The 19,524-nt window shown below is 43.6% G+C and overlaps 1 protein-coding gene across 2 annotated transcripts; it reads right to left on the bottom strand.

Annotated features, from left to right (window-relative positions):
• Positions 1–411: 411 nt before the first annotated feature.
• Positions 412–17,691, bottom strand: hells (helicase, lymphoid specific). Of its 2 annotated transcripts, XM_078932213.1 has the most exons (25): positions 17,623–17,691; positions 17,500–17,540; positions 17,359–17,402; positions 15,538–15,650; positions 15,289–15,404; positions 14,086–14,208; positions 13,846–13,884; positions 13,746–13,773; positions 13,615–13,667; positions 13,136–13,180; positions 12,530–12,757; positions 10,661–10,843; positions 10,447–10,590; positions 9,894–10,090; positions 9,677–9,770; positions 8,240–8,401; positions 7,551–7,693; positions 7,271–7,415; positions 5,854–5,937; positions 4,681–4,800; positions 4,475–4,591; positions 4,087–4,246; positions 2,299–2,395; positions 2,139–2,215; positions 412–829 (listed from the first exon to the last, which is right to left on the bottom strand). In XM_078932213.1, exons 3-25 carry the CDS (start codon positions 17,364–17,366, stop codon positions 744–746), a joined length of 2,562 nt encoding a protein of 853 aa, XP_078788339.1. In that variant the 5' UTR covers positions 17,367–17,402; positions 17,500–17,540; positions 17,623–17,691; the 3' UTR covers positions 412–743. The 2 variants fall into 2 exon arrangements, with proteins under 2 accessions (XP_078788339.1, XP_011482355.1); XM_011484053.4 differs by having other exon boundaries at positions 17,500–17,688.
• Between the last annotated feature and the right edge of the window lie 1,833 nt (positions 17,692–19,524).

Here is a 19,524-nt window from a genome sequence, read left to right as displayed (position 1 = left end):
CATACGTTAACCATTTATTACACACCCTGATGTTAGCAGAACAGTGTTTGGGACATAAAACTGCATACCCGAAGAAAAGAAATTGCATAAATTAGCAAAATCTCAAATTAAGGATCAAATTATTTTACTGATTTGTGTGCAAGTCTTTGGTCAATTATAAGAAGTCAGACTTTAGTTATTCTGCTCCATTTGGTTCATGAATGAGTGATACTCATGGGGACACCAAAGGCACTTTATAGTGATAATGACCCATTTAGTAAAGCTGCAAGCAAGGTTAAAATGTTTTACCTTCAAAAGATTACAATTATTCACTATATAGTGGATAAATAAGACTAAAGGTCTAGCCTCGTCAGCAGTTACTCTTAAAATAATAGAACCACTTCTGGTACCAATAAAAAACAAATCACAACATCAAATAATCAAGTTTTTATTCCAACAAACTCAGAAAAAAGAACAAACAATAACGTCAACCTATTTCTCTCTAAGAGAATCTTGTTTTGGATGCATTAAGTGGCTTCGCTTTATTTGTGCCCATTAGACTGAAAAGCTCCAAACTCTCCAGAGTCGGTTCAAACACTCAGATAACGTGCTTGGAGAACACACAAAACGTCTGGTTACAAAACAGCAAAATAAACAACAAAATGTTCTTAAAAAGTCGTTGAACCAGAGGAACAGTGTTTTCCAGAAGGTATCCACAGACAGACAGCAGTTGGGGGGTCCAGTCCTGAAGTTGTATCAGTCCGTCAGGTCAAAGTGATCCCTGATGACTCTCTGCTTTCCACCACTCGAAAGACTCCCACCTTTTCCTTCACCACGCCCATGTCTTTATCTGCAAGAAATGGGAACAAAGACTCGTCTACGGCATTGTGCTTTCCCGTGTTCTCAATGATTAGAGTCAGATGCTCAAGTTTGGGTTCTTTTCTTAGCCTTTTCTAGCCTATGTACGGCTTCTTTTTGTGGACTACAGTTTGGCCTTTAATGTTATTCAAGCCTCGAGCCAAACTACACCATGCTGGACTCAACACCGCACTGTGCAACTGGACTACAGACTTTTTTTAACCAACCGCAAACAGAGCGTTGGAGTGGGAGAGCACACTTCATCCACCGTTTTAATCAACACGGGGCCCCTCAAGGGTGTGTGCTGAGCCCTCTACTGTACTCTGATCATCTTCATCCAACCTCATCGTGGAAGTTGATGACGACACTACAGGGCTTGGACTCATCAACGACAATAATGACCAATAATGACCTAAACGCCAAAAAGACCAAGGAAAATATTGTTGCCTTCCAAAGACGCAGTAAAAACCCTCAGCCACTTTCCATTGGCACGGTGATGGTGGAGCGGGTGACCAGTTTCTGGGGGTCACTATGACAGAGGACCTATCCTGTAAGGCCCAACAACACCTGTACCACCTGAGGAAACTAAAGACGGCTAAAACCTCCAGGCAGCTGATGGTGAACTTTTACAACGGTGCCATCAGCTGTGTTCCGACATGCAGATCTTTAGTGTGGTTTCACAGCTGCACAAAGGCTGATCAGCAGAGACTCCAACGGGGGGGTGAAAACAGCGGGAAAATCATTGGGACCAGAGATGAGCAGCCTCTACACCACCCGCCGTCTAAAGAGAGTCCACAACATCCTGCATGACCAGCACCATCCAGCCCACCATCTCCTCCATCTGCTGCCCTCAGGAAGGAGGGACAGGTCCATCCAGGCCAGAACAACCAGACTGAGCAACAGCCTAGATCCACAGCCTGTGCGGCTGCTGAACAGTCCCTCCCACCAACCCCCCCCTCCCCCCCTCCAACCTTCTCATCTGAGTACACTGTGAACAGCATAGCTGCTTATCCCAACAGACTGTATAGACTGTAGCCCACACCTTCTCCACCATGAAATAACTGAACTGGACATCAACATCAAGCTGCTATTGACACTGAATGTCTTGTTTTTTTTGTTTTGACCTTGCTGTGTTCCTTTCTTTGTACTGATGTTGCACTTTTGTTATTTATTTATTGGGTATTAATTTTTGAATAATAAGGGTGATTGTCAACGCTCCAAACACAATTTTGTTGTTTTAATGACAAATAAATGAGTATTGAATCTTCTTGATGCTGGAGGACAACAGCTTGTCCACTCACCTATTAAATCACTGCGATCCAGCAAGACCTTCAGGTCCTGGTCACTGATTACCTTCCCTTTGGAAGCCTTCACCTCCCTGAGGGAACACACAGACTAATGAGTTAGAGTGCCAGGAAGAATTGTTGGTTGTCGTTGTATCCATGCTGTGTCAGCACTCACTTCTCTGGCCTCTGGACTTTGAGCAACTCACGCAGCTCGTCCAGATCCACGCAGCTTCTGCTTTGATTCAGCTCAGCTTTCCCGCCTTTAAACTTATCTGAAGAGAAAAGAGAAGGAATGAAACCAAATCCACTCAAATGTTGGAAGAATCTGAGATTCTTGCACAGAAAGTAGGTTCAAAGTACAGTTGGAGTCGATGGTGATCAAGGTGAAATTGAATAGTCTCTCCTTTAAAGATGAAGAGAAAATCGTCGAGGAGCAGCTTTGCTCCACCTGCATGGAACAGCAGCACTTTTCATTCAGGTTTATTTGGTTTAGTTTGAACAACCGTTTCGGATGGTTTCTCTGCATGTCAGAGTTTTCAGCCCATTGACTCAATAAGGGTCTATGCTGCTTCCTGGTGTGTCTTGTCTGTAACCCTTGTGCTATCCTAGGCACTTTAACATTGGGAGTTGGGTCATCTAGACCCACTAGACAGTGCTCTGAACCTTTTTTCTTCAATGATTTGTGATCTTCACTGGTGTCCATGGATTACATGAAATCTTTCCACCTTTATCCACCTTTGTCATGGTAGGGAGAACACGTCAATGTAAGGGTGGGGTCATCTGGACCCCATAGGATAGCACCAGGGGAAAACTTTAGTACTCAGTACATGAATGAGGAATGTCAGGCTAATGAATAACAGCTTGAGTGGACCAGAGCATTGGAGGCAGTTCTCCACTCACTGCTCTCTTCACATCCTTTTAGTCCTGTTTCACAGAGAAGTTACATTGACATTTCCAATGCTCTTGCCCTGTGGGTAGTTATCTTTAGGCTGTAACAAATACAAAATGCATACATTACATAGACATGAATAACATTTCTGTAAATACTATTTCCCTAATGGAGTCAAATGTTTTCCATAGATTTGCTCAGAGAAGAACCATTTCAGAGGATTCAAATCTATGGATGAGAATTGAGCTGTGTCATCTATTCACTTTGTTTTTGGCTGGATTCAGACTGGAAAAGTCTGTTGGTCTGGACCGAGTCTACTTAATTTGGTCCTGAACCTTGCGTTTGGTCTTTATTCAGACGGCCGTCAAGCAGACTTTCCTATTCCGGACCAAAGCTATTAGATCTGTTCAGCCATTGGTCAGGAATTACGAGGGTGGGGCAAAGCAGCTAGAGGCAGAAACAATGGAAGTCCTCCGCTCCGTAGTCCTTGTTGAGATAATTCACTTTTTCCAAACTTTACAAACCAATTCAGAACGTCTGTACCAACGTCAGGTCCAACAGCTTTTACTTTGGTCCCGTGAAGACACGCGGTTACTGGGGAGACGGCTATGGCGGTACGCTGATATGTGCTTATCAGGAAAACAGTGAGAAGCAACGTGTATCACGCTTTTCAATGGGTTTCTGTGTCTCATTGTTGCTCTGCTACTCTGTTAAAATCCCATAATGCCCTGCTACGGTGGCCGTCTTGGTTCAGTTGTCCCACTTCGAGGACGGATTGTATTAAGAGAGGAAACTTGGAGCGAACTGAAGCTAAGTTTGATTGGAAACAAACAGATTCCACCTCCAAAGACGGGTCAGAGACTGGTTCCTGGTCCCGGACCAGGGGCAGCTTGGATGAGCCATTTGAAAGAGTTTGAAAGGACCGCTGGAAACGCTTTTAAAATAGATCAGTGAGGAGTGGGGCTTTAAATGAAAAATCCCCTTTTCTAATGCAACATGGCTGTAGCATGGCCATGTTGCATCAGAACCAGTGTCAAGTCTGTGGACCTCTGACACAGCTCAGCATCTCCTTACTCTTATGGATAACCATCTGCTCCAGCTTCCTCTTGGCCGTGGCCCTCTCCAGGATCTTCTGGTCGATGGTGTTGGCTGTGACCAGTCGATACACCACCACTGGCTTAGTTTGTCCAATGCGGTGACAGCGGTCCTGTGCCTGCAGATCCGCCTGAGGGTTCTGGCAACAGGAGACAAGATTAGACAGAATTTTTAAAAAGTCCAAGATCCAAGGGGCATGGTCTAAATGTTTCAGGTCCTATTCAGTATGTTTTACATTAGTTTTATTCTAATGACGAAGAAATGTTTGTAAAACAGACACTCTGGTCAGAAACTTAGCCGCGTGTACAGGTAAACAGAAGAAAGTGGAAAACCCGAAGTTTTTATCAAAGATTTGTCATGAACTCACCCAATCACTGTCAAATATGATGACTGTGTCAGCAGCTGTGAGATTGATTCCAAGTCCTCCAGCTCTGGTGCTCAGCAAGAAGAGAAAGACCTCAGGATCTTTAGAAAACTTTGAAATCTGACGGAGGACAACCAGGAAAGAACGGTAAGACTGAGGCTGAACTGGAGACCAAATCAGACAACTGACTGGTGAATTTTTAAACTTACATTTTCATCTCTCTCAGCGTAGGACATGCTGCCGTCCAGCCGACTGTACTGCAAGCTTCGCAGGTAACAGTAATCCATCAGAATGTCCAAGATGGACGTCATCTGACTGAAGATCAAAACCTGGAGGCAACACAACCAATCACACGGACAATTACCGTACATCCACACAACCAGGCGGGTCAGAGGACTCTCCATCAGACACACCTAGAAAGTCTGTCAAGCACTTCAGAGTTCAACAAGTTTTTCAGTCAATTCAACCGTTTTACACCGAAGCTCAAGTTCCAGTGTTGACTTTCTTTCAACAACCGTTTATGCAATCAACACCATTCCAGCAGATTCTGTCGCTTTGCTCCCCGGCAGAATCCGCTGGCTCCCGTTGATGGCATAAACGGTCGGAGAGCTACGGTATGTCAGAGCGTCTGCCATTTCTGTGTTACTGGCGACATGTCCGGTGTTAAAGGGTTAACTTATTTCAGGATTGCTTCAGGACTGAGGCGGTCTCAAAGCGCGCCACAAAAACATTCACACTGGACTTTGTTCATTACAATCCAATTTAGTCCAGAACATTTCAGTCAGGCCAAAATGTCTCCAAAATCAGAATAAAGTGTTCTGCTAGAAAAGATTTGAGATGAGACGGGGGTTTTCTGTTTCAAGATTTACATGTTAGTTCTAGAATTCTGAGTGTTTTCAAGTGTAACCAGTTCAGTGGCCGTGTGGTAGAGACGGGAAGGTTGTGGGTTCAAATCTATGGTTGAGTCATACAAAGACTTTAAAAAGGCTCCACACTCAGCATTAAGGGGTTAGGTTGGGGGGGTGAACCACCAAATGGTTCCCGAGTGCGGCTGTGTCTGCAGCTCGCCGCTCCCTCAGGGGAGGAGTCGAATGCAGAGACGACTAATGAGACTTTAGACTTCAACTTCTGCATCAATAACCGTAGAAGCTGTGGTTCCAGAAAAACCACCAGCTCAGTATCCGTGTCCTGTCAATATCTAGAGACATATCCGGCTGAACCGTAACTCTCCATCTGTCTGAACACGGTTCTGAAAGAAACCCGGCTTGTCTGTTTGCTTCAGGTAAGAGTGATGTTCTAGGATGTCAGGGGGCTTTCTGATAAATAAATGCACAAAGTGACAAGATCCAGAGAAAGAGGTGAGTAGAGGCTTTCTGCTTTACCTTGTGCCCTCTCTTTTTCAGCTCAGGTAATAACCGGTCAAGTATGAGGAACTTCCCAGAGCTCTGAACCAGCTCTTCATCGATCTGCAACAAAGAACATGCAATAAAGTCAAACGCCTGAAGGTTCTCACTCATCCAAGTCATGTGATCCAGGATTCTGATCTCCAGATCAACTGGAATTTAAGAGAGGAAGAGAGTGGTTTCCATCTGGGTCATTGAGCAGTGGACCGGCTCTAACTCACTGTTATACGGTCGCTATACCAGTTTGTTGTGATGAAGAGAGAGCTGAGCCAGAAAGCAAAGCTCTTAATTTATTCAAATACTCACCTATACTCGCGCTGCCTCAAAAAAGCCCAGGACATTCTTAAGGACATTTCACACCCTGGACACTCCCTCTTTGAACTGTTGCCATCAGGGAGAAGGTTCAGGTCAATCAAAACAAGGACTGACAGATTCAAGGAAAGTTTTTATCCCGTAGCAATAACTACATTAAACGCTGTAAAGAACAAGCCATAAATGGAAACATGACAGAATGTTCACGCGTGTGTGGGTTATGTCTGCTGTATTTTATATTGTTTTTATACTATTTATTGTGATTTTATTTTTTACTATTTTTACTATTTGACTATTTTTGCACCTTAATCTCGTTGTACAATGTTGCAATGACAATAAAGACTATCTATCTATCTATCTATCTATCTATCTATCTATCTATCTATCTATCTATCTATCTATCTATCTATCTATAGTCATGAGCTGGGAGTCATAACCCCCAGAAAAGAGGTCCTGAATACAAGCGGCTGAAATGAGTTTCCTCTGTAGGGGGGCTGGGCGCTTCCTCAGAGATAGGGGGAGGAGCTCGGAGTAGAACCTCCTTCACATCCAGAGGAGCCAGTTGAGGCGGCTGGGCCATGTGGTCCAGATGCCTCCTGGACGCCTCCCTGGGGAGGAGTTCCGGGCATGTCCCACTGGGTGGAGGCCCCCGGGAGGACCCAGGCAAGCAGACAGACATAGTCTCTCGCCTTGGGGTGCCCCCAGAGGAGCTCCCCTTCTAAGGTGGGGGAAGTCTGGGCTTCTTTGCTTAGACCAGGGGCGTCAAACTCCAGGCCTCAAGGGCTGACCTCCTGCTGGTTTTTCAGAAATCCTGCCTCAACTGCTTCCGATTGCCTGGATCAGGTGTGTTTAGCCAATAAGGAGCTTCAATGGCAGGTTGGTTAGAAAACATGCAGGACACTGGCCCTTGAGGCCTGGAGCTTGACACCTGTGGCTTAGACTGTTGCCCCCACGAATCCGTTCCAGATGAGAGTAATAGATGGATGGATGGATATTTAAATGTATCCTTCCATAAATCAGTGTCCTCCAGGTCCAACCATCCATGTTAGAAAAGGTTTCAAAGCAGCACCTGCATGATCCTCACCTTGAACTCCTGCGTGGCCGGATCCAGAGGATACTCCACCAGGTACGGATGGTTGCAGCACCGCTTCAGCAGCATCAACACATTCTGCAGCTTCAGGTTGATCTGAGAATCCAGTGGACTTTGAGCATTCAGAACCGGAGTGGAGCTGTGTGGAGTAGAGGAAGAATGATGTGAGCCGTCCATTTGTGCAGACTGCTAATGTGACAGAGGAGTCCGGTCCTGCCTCTCACTCTATGGAGGCTGCTTTTACATAAACATGGTGTTTTTTGATGAAGCTGACCTCTGTTCAGCTTCCTTTTGAACCCTCTCCAGATATTTCTCCAGTGCAAATGGCGTGTCGTCATGCGTGTCTCTGTAGTCAACCACCCTCCGACTTCGACGTTTGGGTCTGCCGCTCGGCGTCAACGCAACCGGAGCCTCCGTCTGAATAAAGCATGGGAGGAGCCACAGATGAGTCTTCACTTGCACTTCTCTGATGAACAACGAACCGACACACAATCCCTTACAACAGTGTAACGTGATAAGAGGTATAAATAATTACAGCTAAGTGGAATTGTATGGCACAGAAAAGCTTCTAAACATGAAGCCAGCAGGCCAGGATTTGGCTGAACCTTTGAAAAAGCAACAACAACAAAAGTTCTCCAAGAAAAGACCTGCCCTCAAAAAAGCCAAAGTAAATTGATCCATTTTTTCAAAATCCCGCAGTAGAAAAGCTACTCATTATGCTGATGTTGATGCATGATGGACAGAAACACTCCTTCTATCCTGCAGCAGTCCTGGACTCCAAGGACCAGATTGCTTTTGTAGTTTCGGAGTGCAAACGTCTCCCCTACGACATACTCAAACTCTGCCTAAAACCTGATGAAAATGGATTTTGGGCATCATTGGGAAGCAAGCTGGGAAAGACAGTTGGTTCTGTAGTTTGTAGAAGTCGTTTACGTTTTATACACCGATATCATGTCATCCTACCTTTTCCTGGCCCAGCATTTTGGCAATGCTTTTGTTGACCACAGCAGTGTAGAAAAGCTCCTGTTTGGGGGTCAACGGCGCATAAACCACAATCTCTTTTTTAGGAGGAACCTCCAGGGTCACGTCAGACTTCAGCCTCCTCAGCAGGAATGGGGTCAAAATCTGTGGGGTGGGGGGCAAAATCATCAAAAAAATATTCCACAAGTAAGACACTGTGAAGGATGCTGAATGGGAGTAGTGCAGACATAAAACCAGTTTGAGTTTCATTAAATCAAACAAAAGCGGCTATCTGCTGCTTTTGAGATGGCTACGAAGTAGGAAAGACTGAGATTTTCATTTGATCCATCAAATCCTGCGCACGGCGCAATGAGCCCGTCAGTGCTGATCATGAGATGAGTGTGCACTGAGTGCAGCCTGACTGTTAGAAATGAGGAAATGAGTGTGTAGTGTTGTGTGGACATCCTACAGCCGTTCCACAGACACTTGTGTGTCACCTGCACACCTGTGAATCCGTGCAGCAGTAGGGGGTCAGTGCACCCACCTCACTAATGATCAGAGTGCTACGTAAGGGAAACTTGCAACAGCATTACCCGTACGTCACAAGTGGGGATAACTTCATAACCTCTGCAAATACTTCACGATACACACATGTACCGTCCATTTTCATGACGTTCCATACGGTGGCCGCACGAGCCTCAGGGGAACTGCAAGACACACCTGCACTTCCTTTAAGATGCTGTGGCCCCCCATTGTTGACCCTCCTCAGGCCCGGACCTGCAGCGTCTGTACGGGTCAGCCGCCCGTACCGTCACATGACTACGGCCTTGAAGCATTTGCAAAGATAATGAAAGTAACGAGCGCCCATTACGTACGGGTGATGCTGTCGTTTGATGTCCTTACACCACAACCAAGTACTCGTTAAGAAGGTGCGAGTACTGGCTCTTTACTGTGGGGGTGTCCACATGATACATACGTGTCTGTGGGACACCCATTGGACGTCCACACAAACGCTGCTCCGACTGTGTGATTTCTAACAGCCTGCAACACCACGAACGGACGCCGTGCATAGTCCGCAGGATTTGGTGGAGTTTCAGAAATGGTTGGTACAACGCGTCTACTTCAACCTTATGTGTTGAAAGACCGAGCAGTCTATGGTCTGGACAGTTCCCACAGTTCACTTGTGTGCCCGTGAAGATTTGCCCTTTTTTCACCTGCACATCGACCCGTACGGGTCGATGTGCAGGTGAAAAAAGGGCAAATCTTCACATGGACCCCTCCGGGCCGATGTGACTGAGGTTTCCGTCTCACTATATGGTCAAATTTAAGCAAAAACACAGTTTATGATCATGGAGAATCCGTGTCCTACTGAAATCATGAGAATCATGAAGCCTTTTCAACAATATCTGCTGGGGCTGTAGATCAAGAGTTAGGACCCACCTGGTGCAACATGCTCAGGATGTTCTGCTCACGCTCCGACACCTTCAGGCTCTCAGGCTCGCCGAGGCTGTTGATGTCAAACCACGACTCGAAGCTGGACGACAAACATGTTCACAGGTCTCAGCTGGGACGTCTGCATGCCAGTCACAGCTAGCAACTCTAAACTCCTCAAGTTGAGACGTGCAAACAGGTCACACACAGCAGCTACACCAATCACCTCTTGAGGTCGTCAAAAACCTCTGGCAGGAGGAAGTTGAGAAGGGACCAGAGCTCAGCCAGGTTGTTCTGCAGCGGCGTTCCGGTCAGGAGGAGCTTGTTGTCAGTCGGAAGCGTCTTCAGCTCTCGCACCAGCCGACAATTCAGGTTTTTGATCCTGTGACCTTCATCCACGATGAGATACTTCCACTGAAAGCGCTGAAGGACAAGCCAGAGGCGGCCATTCTTACTCGGGAGTCCAAAAGAAGGGAAGCCTCTCAAAAAAAATCTAAAATGTTCCATCTCTTCCCGGTTGTTTTTTTGTTGTTTTAAACTGAAAGTGAATTTGTTCACTTTGTACACTCAAGCTGTATGACCCAAAAAATGTATGTTGGCAAAAGAAATTATAAATATTTAAGAGAAAATTTGACAAATAAGCATCACAATTCAACATTGCTTCATCTTCTACACAGCAGACCCACACGCTTGGAACACTGGAATACCCTCCTGTTGTGCACTGATGGACTTCACCTGTTGTGCATCATTTGAACAGGCTCTATAACATGTAACGGTACCTGTAGAAATTTTCTGTCAATCATGGAGATCTCGAAAGAGGTGATAACCACAGGACACATGTTGAGGGGCCCCTGAGGCCTCCTAATCTGCTTCAGCAGCTTGGCCCTCTCCGGCTGGGGGCCGTGGTAGAGCAGCACAGACACCTGAGACAAATGTGACACAGATCAGATCCCAGAAGACCAAACCAGAACCTTGATCTAGTCCTTTCCTCACGTCTGGTGTGAACCGCTTGAACTCATTGATCCAATTGGGCAGAGTCGAAAGAGGGGCCACCACCAAGAAGGGGCCCATCACGGTTTTCTCTATCATCATGGCGATATGAGCGATGCACTGGATGGTCTTTCCCAGCCCCATCTCATCCGCCAGGATCCCGTTGATGCCGTTCTCCCACAACATCTGCAGGCACAAAAGAAAAACAATAACGGACGAGAACCTCCGCTGATCTGGAGCTGCAGTTCCACCACACGGCACCTCCAAGGTCACTTCAGAGAGACGGACAAATCCATCGAATGAACTGCATTTCTATTGATGTTCAGTCGAGTCCACATCAGAAACTGAAACCGTTCAGTCCAGAGCAGAAACACGAACACAGAGTTCAAATGACAAACATCAAAATGTCTTTGGCACCACATTGACTGGTTTGGAACCAATGCTTTAGATTGGAATTGTTTTTACATCCATCACCCATTGGTCGTCCAGCCTCCACTGGAAACTCAACCATTTTCTGTCTCTGACATGCATTATTACTCGTGTTAGCGTTTGTCTGAAGCTATAGATCAATGTTTTTAGGAGTTATTCATGTCAGCAGTTTTACTGTTTGAGTTATAAGCAAAGTCTGAATCATTTTCATAGCAGCACTTTAAACAAAAGCAGCCATAAAGAGATGAGGAAACACATTTGATCAAAAATGTCTTAAAATAATGAAGAACCTTTTACAGCAGACGTCTCCAACTGTTTTACGGTTTAATGTCAGACCGTATTTTCACACTCTGGTCTGCACCAGGCTCAGTCCAATTCCTTTTTCCAGCCTCCAGTTTCTCTTCACTTTTGAGGATAAAGTTTACCTTCATCCTCTGTAAAATATCTGCAGCTGCTTTAAACTTCATTTGTTCACTAGATTTCATGTAGGAACCATTATAATGGGACGGAGATTGACCTTTAACCCATAACTGTCAATGTGGAAACCAAAAAAATCAGACGCCAACATCAGCCTTGTCTGACTTTAAGGATGAGACGGATAAATGCAAAAAAAAAAGTCTGAAAGAACTTTATTAGCAGCTTGATTGTAACAATAGACAGCTGGTTGCTGAATATTCTGCATTATTATGGTCTGTGGGAAGAATTGTAATAAATCCATATTTGAAGTAAAGACTCCTGGTTTTTGTCTGTTAAATGCAGATTTCTTTTATTTTGAAGACAGAGGTTCTTCTTCTGTTTCCTCATCGACTCTTTTCTACCAGCAGAAACGTTTCAGATACCTTTGTTTGTTTGGCCAAACATTACTTTAAAGTGTGTATTTTTGTCACACTGATCCTAATAAACTCCTAAGGTGCACATGCAGCTTTTCTGGTCTTCAGAAAAGACACATCAGTGCAACGCTGGACGCTGCAGGTTCCCTGAACCCTGTGGCCCGTGGAGAGGAAGAAAAGCACAACGACCAGCTTACAGCTGATGAAATTCATTTCTGTAAAAATATACATTAAAGACGCTTTTAAGTGAAGTTTTTCCAGTCAAACGGGGCGCTTTTAGGACGTAGTGGATGGACTTTAAACACGGGACCGAGCGACTCGAGTGACTAGTTTCCAAAATAAAACTTCTATCAGAATTAGAATGGAACAAACTGTAGGTGGTCTTTTTTCCCCCTCTGTGGTCCGGTACCAACTATCGCATGGACCAGCACCGGCCCGGGGGTTGGGGCCCCCTGTTTGGGGGCATTTCCAAACTTTTTGTACAATAAGCTCATCAAAGCATCTCTAGAGACCGGCCATGATCGGTTTGTAAACCACAAACGTCAAACCTTATGGTGTTTCCACAGAAGGCAAAATCTCCACAACCCACCCATGTCAAACGCTCCTCACTTACCCGGAGCCACTCGATGCCTTCGATCTGGTACCACCTCATGATGCCTCCAGTGAAGAGCTGTGGCTGCTGGACAGGAACGGGCTGTCCGTCCACCTTTCTGTCGGGGTGCAGCAGATGCTTGGCTTTTTCTCGAACGCTTTCCGACAGCCGGTTCTTTATGTCCTGGTTCGAATCGCTCATCTTCTCTATGTCCTCTGCCTCTAGTTTCTTAGGAGCCGGCGCTTCAGCCTGAAAACCAGATGTAACAAACATGACTCAGCAAGTTTCCTGCAAACCACCACCATCCAGATTTGAACCGTTGATTTTCACATTTGCCCTGAAGTGAAGCTGGGGGTATGAGGACGCTCTGCTGAGTGAAAAGGAGCCGCTATGTCCATCTTAATCTTTTTCATTCAAGCTACATTTATTTACAACAAATACTTTGGAGTTTACAGCTTTTTATTGATTGATTTATCATTTTTCCTTCACTTTAAGCTGCTCTTCTGCACTTTAGTCTTCTTCAGGTCAAAGGGTTCTGGGGGTTCTATTCGAGTTCAGGACATTTCTTCCAACAAGTGGACGAGTTTGAAATTGTTCCAACTCCACATGACAGTAAAGAAAGCTCACCACTTCCTCCACTTTTGATTTCTTTGCAGCCTGCGTCATGATTTCCTGTTAGATGAAAGTCAAACAGAAGCAGACTGTGAACGAGAATAAAGACAAAGCTGCACAACAAATATCGCGATATTAGTGAACAATATTGGGATGACGGTATAATATGAACAAATAGAAAAATAACCAAAGAGATCATTTCCATTTCACAGCAACAGTTTAATTTAAATAAGAGCCTAAATAACATAAATTAAACTCCAGATGACCCTCGTCTACACAGGAGGCCCACATCCAACATAGAAGGGGTCGATCCGGTTGGATGGTCAGATGCATAAAAGGATTTATTTCATACGTTAAATACTTCAAGCTGCCACAAAATGTATTTTTAGCACATTTAAGGAAACCACTTTCGGCGTCTTTTGCGACATGCATACTGCATATATCGCCATGACGATACATTTGTAATGAATTGTTCCGGCCTAAAAGACGCCAACCTCCTTTGACATCACGTCTGCTATTTTGTAGTCCCTCTTCCTCTTCTTCTTGTCTAAAAAAAGGAAGAAACAAACTTAGCATCTCTTGGTACAAAAACACAGAGCTGCTAGTGTAATAGTAGTAAATTCACCTTTCTCAGGATCCGTTTTGGCAGCAGTCTGTGAATGAGATCAATAATCTTTGAAATGTTCAGATGAAGAAACTAAACAGATATAGAATGAGTGATGCACCTTTTTAGTCTTCTCCAGCTTCTCCTTCCTGACTTTTTCCTGAAACGGCATCTCCAGTTAGAAACCCTCATCCACACACACACACACACGCGCACACACACACACACACACACACACACACACACACACACACACACACACACACACACACACACACACACACACACACACACACACACACACACACACACACACACACACACACACACACACACACACACACACACACACACACCATACCTCATTCTGCTGCTGCTCCATTTTCGTCAGCAGGAATTTGGAGTAAATGTTGCTCTTCTGAAGCAGATGCTGCAGACGTTTGTAGCGTATGTCCTGGGAATCCCTCTCCCATGACTCGCGAGCCTGACGACAAACACATCATCCAACACAATTTCACTTCATCCTTAGACAAAAGCGGATCAAGAGTCCGGCCTTCAGGATCTGCATGTGTTCATTTTTAGCTGACAAGGTTAAAACAACCACACTCCAAGCGTCGTTTAGTTGCATGTTCAGAAAATAAAACAACACAAACAACAATAGAATCAATGAAAAGGCAAGTTTGCACCTTTAGTGCACTTATTGCACAACTTTCTACATTTGTCGCAGACAGACATGAGCATTTTAAACTCTCAAAGTTCAAACCTTCACAGAAAAAGAATTAGAGAATGAAAATAAAGATTGAAGATCTTATCTCTGCACAGCAGGCACTGCATGGAGGAAATTGATTGACAAGCCCAACAGCCAATCAGGACAGAGCGCACACTACGCTAAAGAGATTGATAGGGAAACAGGCCATACAACCATTTTATCTTTTGGCTGTCCGTGGATTGTTTATCATGTTGAAAAAAGCCTCCTCACTGGGTACCAGATGTGTGCACATGTGGTGACTTTTTGAGTATGTGGTGGTGGTGACATTTTCCCTCAATCTGGTCCTTGGCGTCCAGGACGGCGTCCTTTCATCCCTCTGAACAGGAAGGCGGGACTTCAGTCCACACGCCTCAGCAGTCCAAAAATGGACCAACCTGAGCTCCGCCCACATGGTCATCAAAGAACGTGCCTTTCGTTATGCATGACCTCGAGCTCTAATAAAAGTAAAACACGTTCTGAAGCCTCCCATAATTATTGTGAATAGAAATGAAAAAGAATTCATCAAATGTATTTTTTAATCAGACTGACCATTCATTTAATTTTGGGGGTCAATCTGGACTCTTTCAGTAGGAAGTTGCTCCCCTTTACAGCCTGCATCTAGGCGTCTTTTGAGCAGTCGCATATCTCTGGTCTGACTTCAATTAAGAAATGGAAAGTGGGCGGGGCTTGCTTCTGTCAGCAGTGAAGCCACTAAACTGCTCCTTTGGGTTTCCATGTTGACCAAACGTTCCCTGATAGTCGGTTTTATCAAAGGAATCAGATCGGGATCGGATGTGACTGAGACAGAACACACACCTTCTCTATCATCATCTTCTCCTTCCTCTCTCCTTCCTCCATCAGCTGCTTCTCTTCAGCTTCCATTTCTTTGGTGATGACCACCTCAGACATGGCCTCTCCCTTCACACTCCCATCTTTAAAGGAAAGAACACGTGACGTCATCACAGCCAACGGCTTCACAACCATCCAAACAGTAGAGAAAACAAAACCCATTTCCTTTGAGGAATCCAGATTTTTAGATGTGTGTGAGGGGTTGCTGTCACCGACCGTTGCCGTCTCCATGAGGGTCCACGGCTGTCTCCATGGCGGTGCCCAGCGGCTGCTCGGACTCGTCGGGTTTTGGACACTGAGGAGATGAGCTTCGGGTTTCCTCCTTCATGCTTCCAACACAGGAAGACAATGATGACTTTACAAGGAGGCAGGGCATTCTTTGCAGCTTAGAGAATCCTAAGACGTCTTGAATGAAATGCAGATGATGCGTTTGCTATCAGGACCACATCCAGGCCAGAGGCAGACATGGAGACCGGCTTTATTCATTAAAGCTTCTGTCTTCATGCACGGAACACAGAAACATCTTCAAAACAACCATGAAATTAGAAAAAAGAAATCAAATCAAATCTAGAAGATCAGTCCAACTAAAAAGTTGTGTTCTAAAACAATAGAAACATTTCTTTCAGGGCCCACTAGGATCACTTTTTGATCCATCGCATTTCCAGAGGACTTTAAATTGTGATGATGTCGTCTTTTTTTGTTTATTTTTGCCATAATCAATAACTCCTGTGTTGTTTTCTATGACATAGTTTCTGCAGAACAGCAGGAGTTTGTTAGAAATTCACCTCCACGTTTTGGGCCATTAAGTCGATATTTTAGACAAATTGTGCATTTTGTGGTCCAAGCACTACATTTGGCTTGGATGTACCGCAGGATCCTTCTTTCAGAAAAGCACAGCTGCCTCAAGAAAAATCCACCATGGTGGCCATTTTAAAGATGGCGGCTACTCACGCAATTGTTACAAAAATATGTAAAGTCTATTTGCCCCAGTCTCAACAATTAAACTTCAGTTCTACCTACAGAATACTACTTATGTACATTATTTTTACATAAATAAATATATTTTTAAAAAAAAGCTCTTTAGACTAATTTGCTTTTCTGAAAGACGGGACCGTAGAGTAAATCCAGGCCAAACTAGAGGACTGTACCACAAAATGCACAATTGTTTTAAAAACCGGCTCCACTGTGTTGGCGTGGGGCAAGCCTTCCCGCACTTCCCCTTCCAGAGAGCTCTCTGTTTACACCCGTTTACTCTTCACAGCTCTAACCTAACATTAGCGGTGCGACAAAAACAGTGGTCAATATCAGATCTGTCCAGTCGTCCAGTTCTGATCCAGATTCCAGCTCAGACCAGGAAAACAAAGACGTTCATGGATCTGTTTGTGGATGATCAGAATGGAGCAGATTTCAATAAAGAAATACTCGGAAGTTACATTTTACTGACCGCTCCATCATGAGAAATATGCATCAATACCATGTTTTATTGGAGTGGTTCTTTCAGAAAAGATCAAACAAAGAGTGGCTACACTGTGCTGCATTGGCTCAATGTGGGTCTAACATTTAAAATAAGTTCAAACAAGAAGGACATAAAAATAAATAAAATAATTCTTGTTTATTGTAAGTCAAGAGTCTGAACAGAAAAATCAAACCAACATTAATACGACAACAGGAATGCAGAGAGCAAAGCCCTTTTTTGTAAAAAGGAAAAACAGCATGTTTAAAAAGGTCACGTGCTATTTTGAAAAGGTGCAAACTTTTCAAAATAAATGTTTTGCAACTAGTAAAGAACATCCCCTCTGGCGTTTTAACCACACATAAACCCTGAGTGAGTGAGAACACCAACACGTTTGCTTCCACTGAACGTGGGTGTGTTACAGACCAGTAGAAGTGGCTCCGAATCAATCCATTATAATGAAAGCAACTAAAAGTTGTCTGTATGCTATTGAATACAGGGCGGGGGAATAAACAGTATATTATATGCATGCTGCTACTTTTTACATAACTGCGCATCTTCTTATTTCCAATATTAGAACTTACCAGCTCATTTTAGTCAAGAGTGGAGGAAGAGATTCCGCTTTGAGCTAAAAATAATAATCATAAGCAAATAAAAATTGAATTAAACAACAGTTAAGCAGTTTAGCCAGCAGCACCCGTAAGTTTATTAACATTGTTGCTTACCACCAGTAAAACAAAGAAACTTGTAGTTATTAATCCAGTTTCTAAGTGTGCAACAACGCAAGTAAGTTATTTCAAAATTCTATGAAAATGTGCAAATAACACCGTCGCTATCTTGGAACCCACGTTAAAGGTGCAGAGAAAAGTTCGTGGTCTCTAAAGTTCCTTCAATAGATTGAATGTAGATCCGGTTTCATCCCTCAAAAATAAAAAATTGTTTGAACTTTGTGTGTTGCAGTGAAGGAAAACAGATGGGAACAGCTTTTATTTTGAAGGCAAGACCTACGTCACTTCCAGCGTGTCCGTCTACAGTAGTTCTGACTTGAACCAGGCGGAGGGTTACACAACAGGCGGAGCTACAACAATTTCGCGCCAGTACAGACGAAACCATTACATCTGAAATAGGGGGAAAGTTTAATCTTGTAAAGGCAGACAATGCAGTAAAGTGCAAATTATCACAGAAAAGTTAAATGATTGTGAAAAATGAAAATGCTTAGGTGGCAAATCTATACATACAAACACACATTAGACACATAAATATAGCTAAATATGCTTTTTAAACAAACACACACACCTCCAGATGGAAGTACCAGGACAGTTGCCGCGAACGCAGGATCAAAGAAAAATGTTTATCACTGTCAAAAAGCAGGTTGGCGTTGTTGGTAAAAGTTTAATTCAGCTTTAAATTATTTATTTTTTTGCTTTAAACTGAATTTATCTTCTAAAAATGAGAAGCATTATTGTAGGCAAACTTCAAAACAATGTTTTTTTAAGTAAGTTCCTCTAATGGTTGTAAAATTCCACCCTGCGAGTAAATGAGTTGCACTAATGGAGCTTTGATTTTCTTCACTTGATCAATCTGGTGGTGCACCATTTATGTTTTACACACACAAACGAGGTAGAATCTGTAGTTTAAGAATGGTTCTTTATTGGGGCTTCTAAAACCTGCATGACGCAGTGGGAAAAATGGTGCTGCAGTGTGCAAATTGTCCATAGCCATATGTGAGGATGACGTTTACACTCTATTTGTGTTGCTTTTCATTTGTCTGCATTGTAGCTTCACAATGAAAACAGGGATGACCCAGTTCTTCAGCCCCAAGCAGTGTAGTTCTTCTCACTGAAGTATAATGGATATTGTTTATGAGCAATGTTGGATTTTTTTGGGATTCATTAATCTTCTTCCGTTTATCCATTTTGGGGATTTCAATTTTTAATCTTCTAAACGCATATAAATTTTTGTCTGCAAATTTCATAAAGACTAGACGTAGAATTTCCAAAACATTTTATAACAAGTTGTTAAAATGTTCTTTCCTTTCCTTTAATCGATGACCCTGTGCATTTAAGGAAAACTGTCATTCAAGGGAAACCTTTGCACAAGGTCAACAACAATCCCAGAACTTTAGTCAAATGTCTTTGCTATGAAATTTGGGTTTAACAATAAGAATTTACCAGCTTTATCGAAAAGATATCTATATTTTACTGCAATCCAAAATCATTACAATCATTACAATTTAAAATCTGTTACATTTTAGAGTAAGCATTTAGATCATCAACAATTAAAAAAGAACACAACGTTTTTGCGTTTCAGCAAAACAAACCATCTTTAATTACAACCAATGAAGTAATTAGCAAAGTAGATTAAAAGAATCTGGCAAGACGTGAATTTCACATTCTAATCAGACGACTATGGTGAACCAGATGTGGCCCTCTGCTGCAGATGTAGCCGACTGGCATCAGAGGACCTTCTGCATACAAAAAGCATTGCATTAGAACATGAATTCATCTGTAGGTCTTTATATCTAACTATTACCCTTGACCCCAAACCATTGTTTGAATGTTCTTTTTGTGCATTTCGCATCAAACTGGATGAAGAACAAGCAGTGTGAGGGGCGGAGTTTAAACTCATGTGGTTCTCTCATGTCAGGAGAGTTTGTTCTGCGTTAAATAGCCAGATTTTGACTTGAGCAGCCAGCTGAAATTTAATGATTAGAAGCCACAATAATAAAGGAAATGCCACATTGCAGCTCT

The sequence above is a fragment of the Oryzias latipes genome, chromosome 15, assembly GCF_053564925.1.
Source record: "Oryzias latipes strain Hd-rR chromosome 15, Olatipes_Hd-rR_3.1".
NCBI classification, from domain to species: domain Eukaryota; kingdom Metazoa; phylum Chordata; class Actinopteri; order Beloniformes; family Adrianichthyidae; genus Oryzias; species Oryzias latipes.
This window is presented reverse-complemented; position numbering and strand designations above follow the sequence as displayed.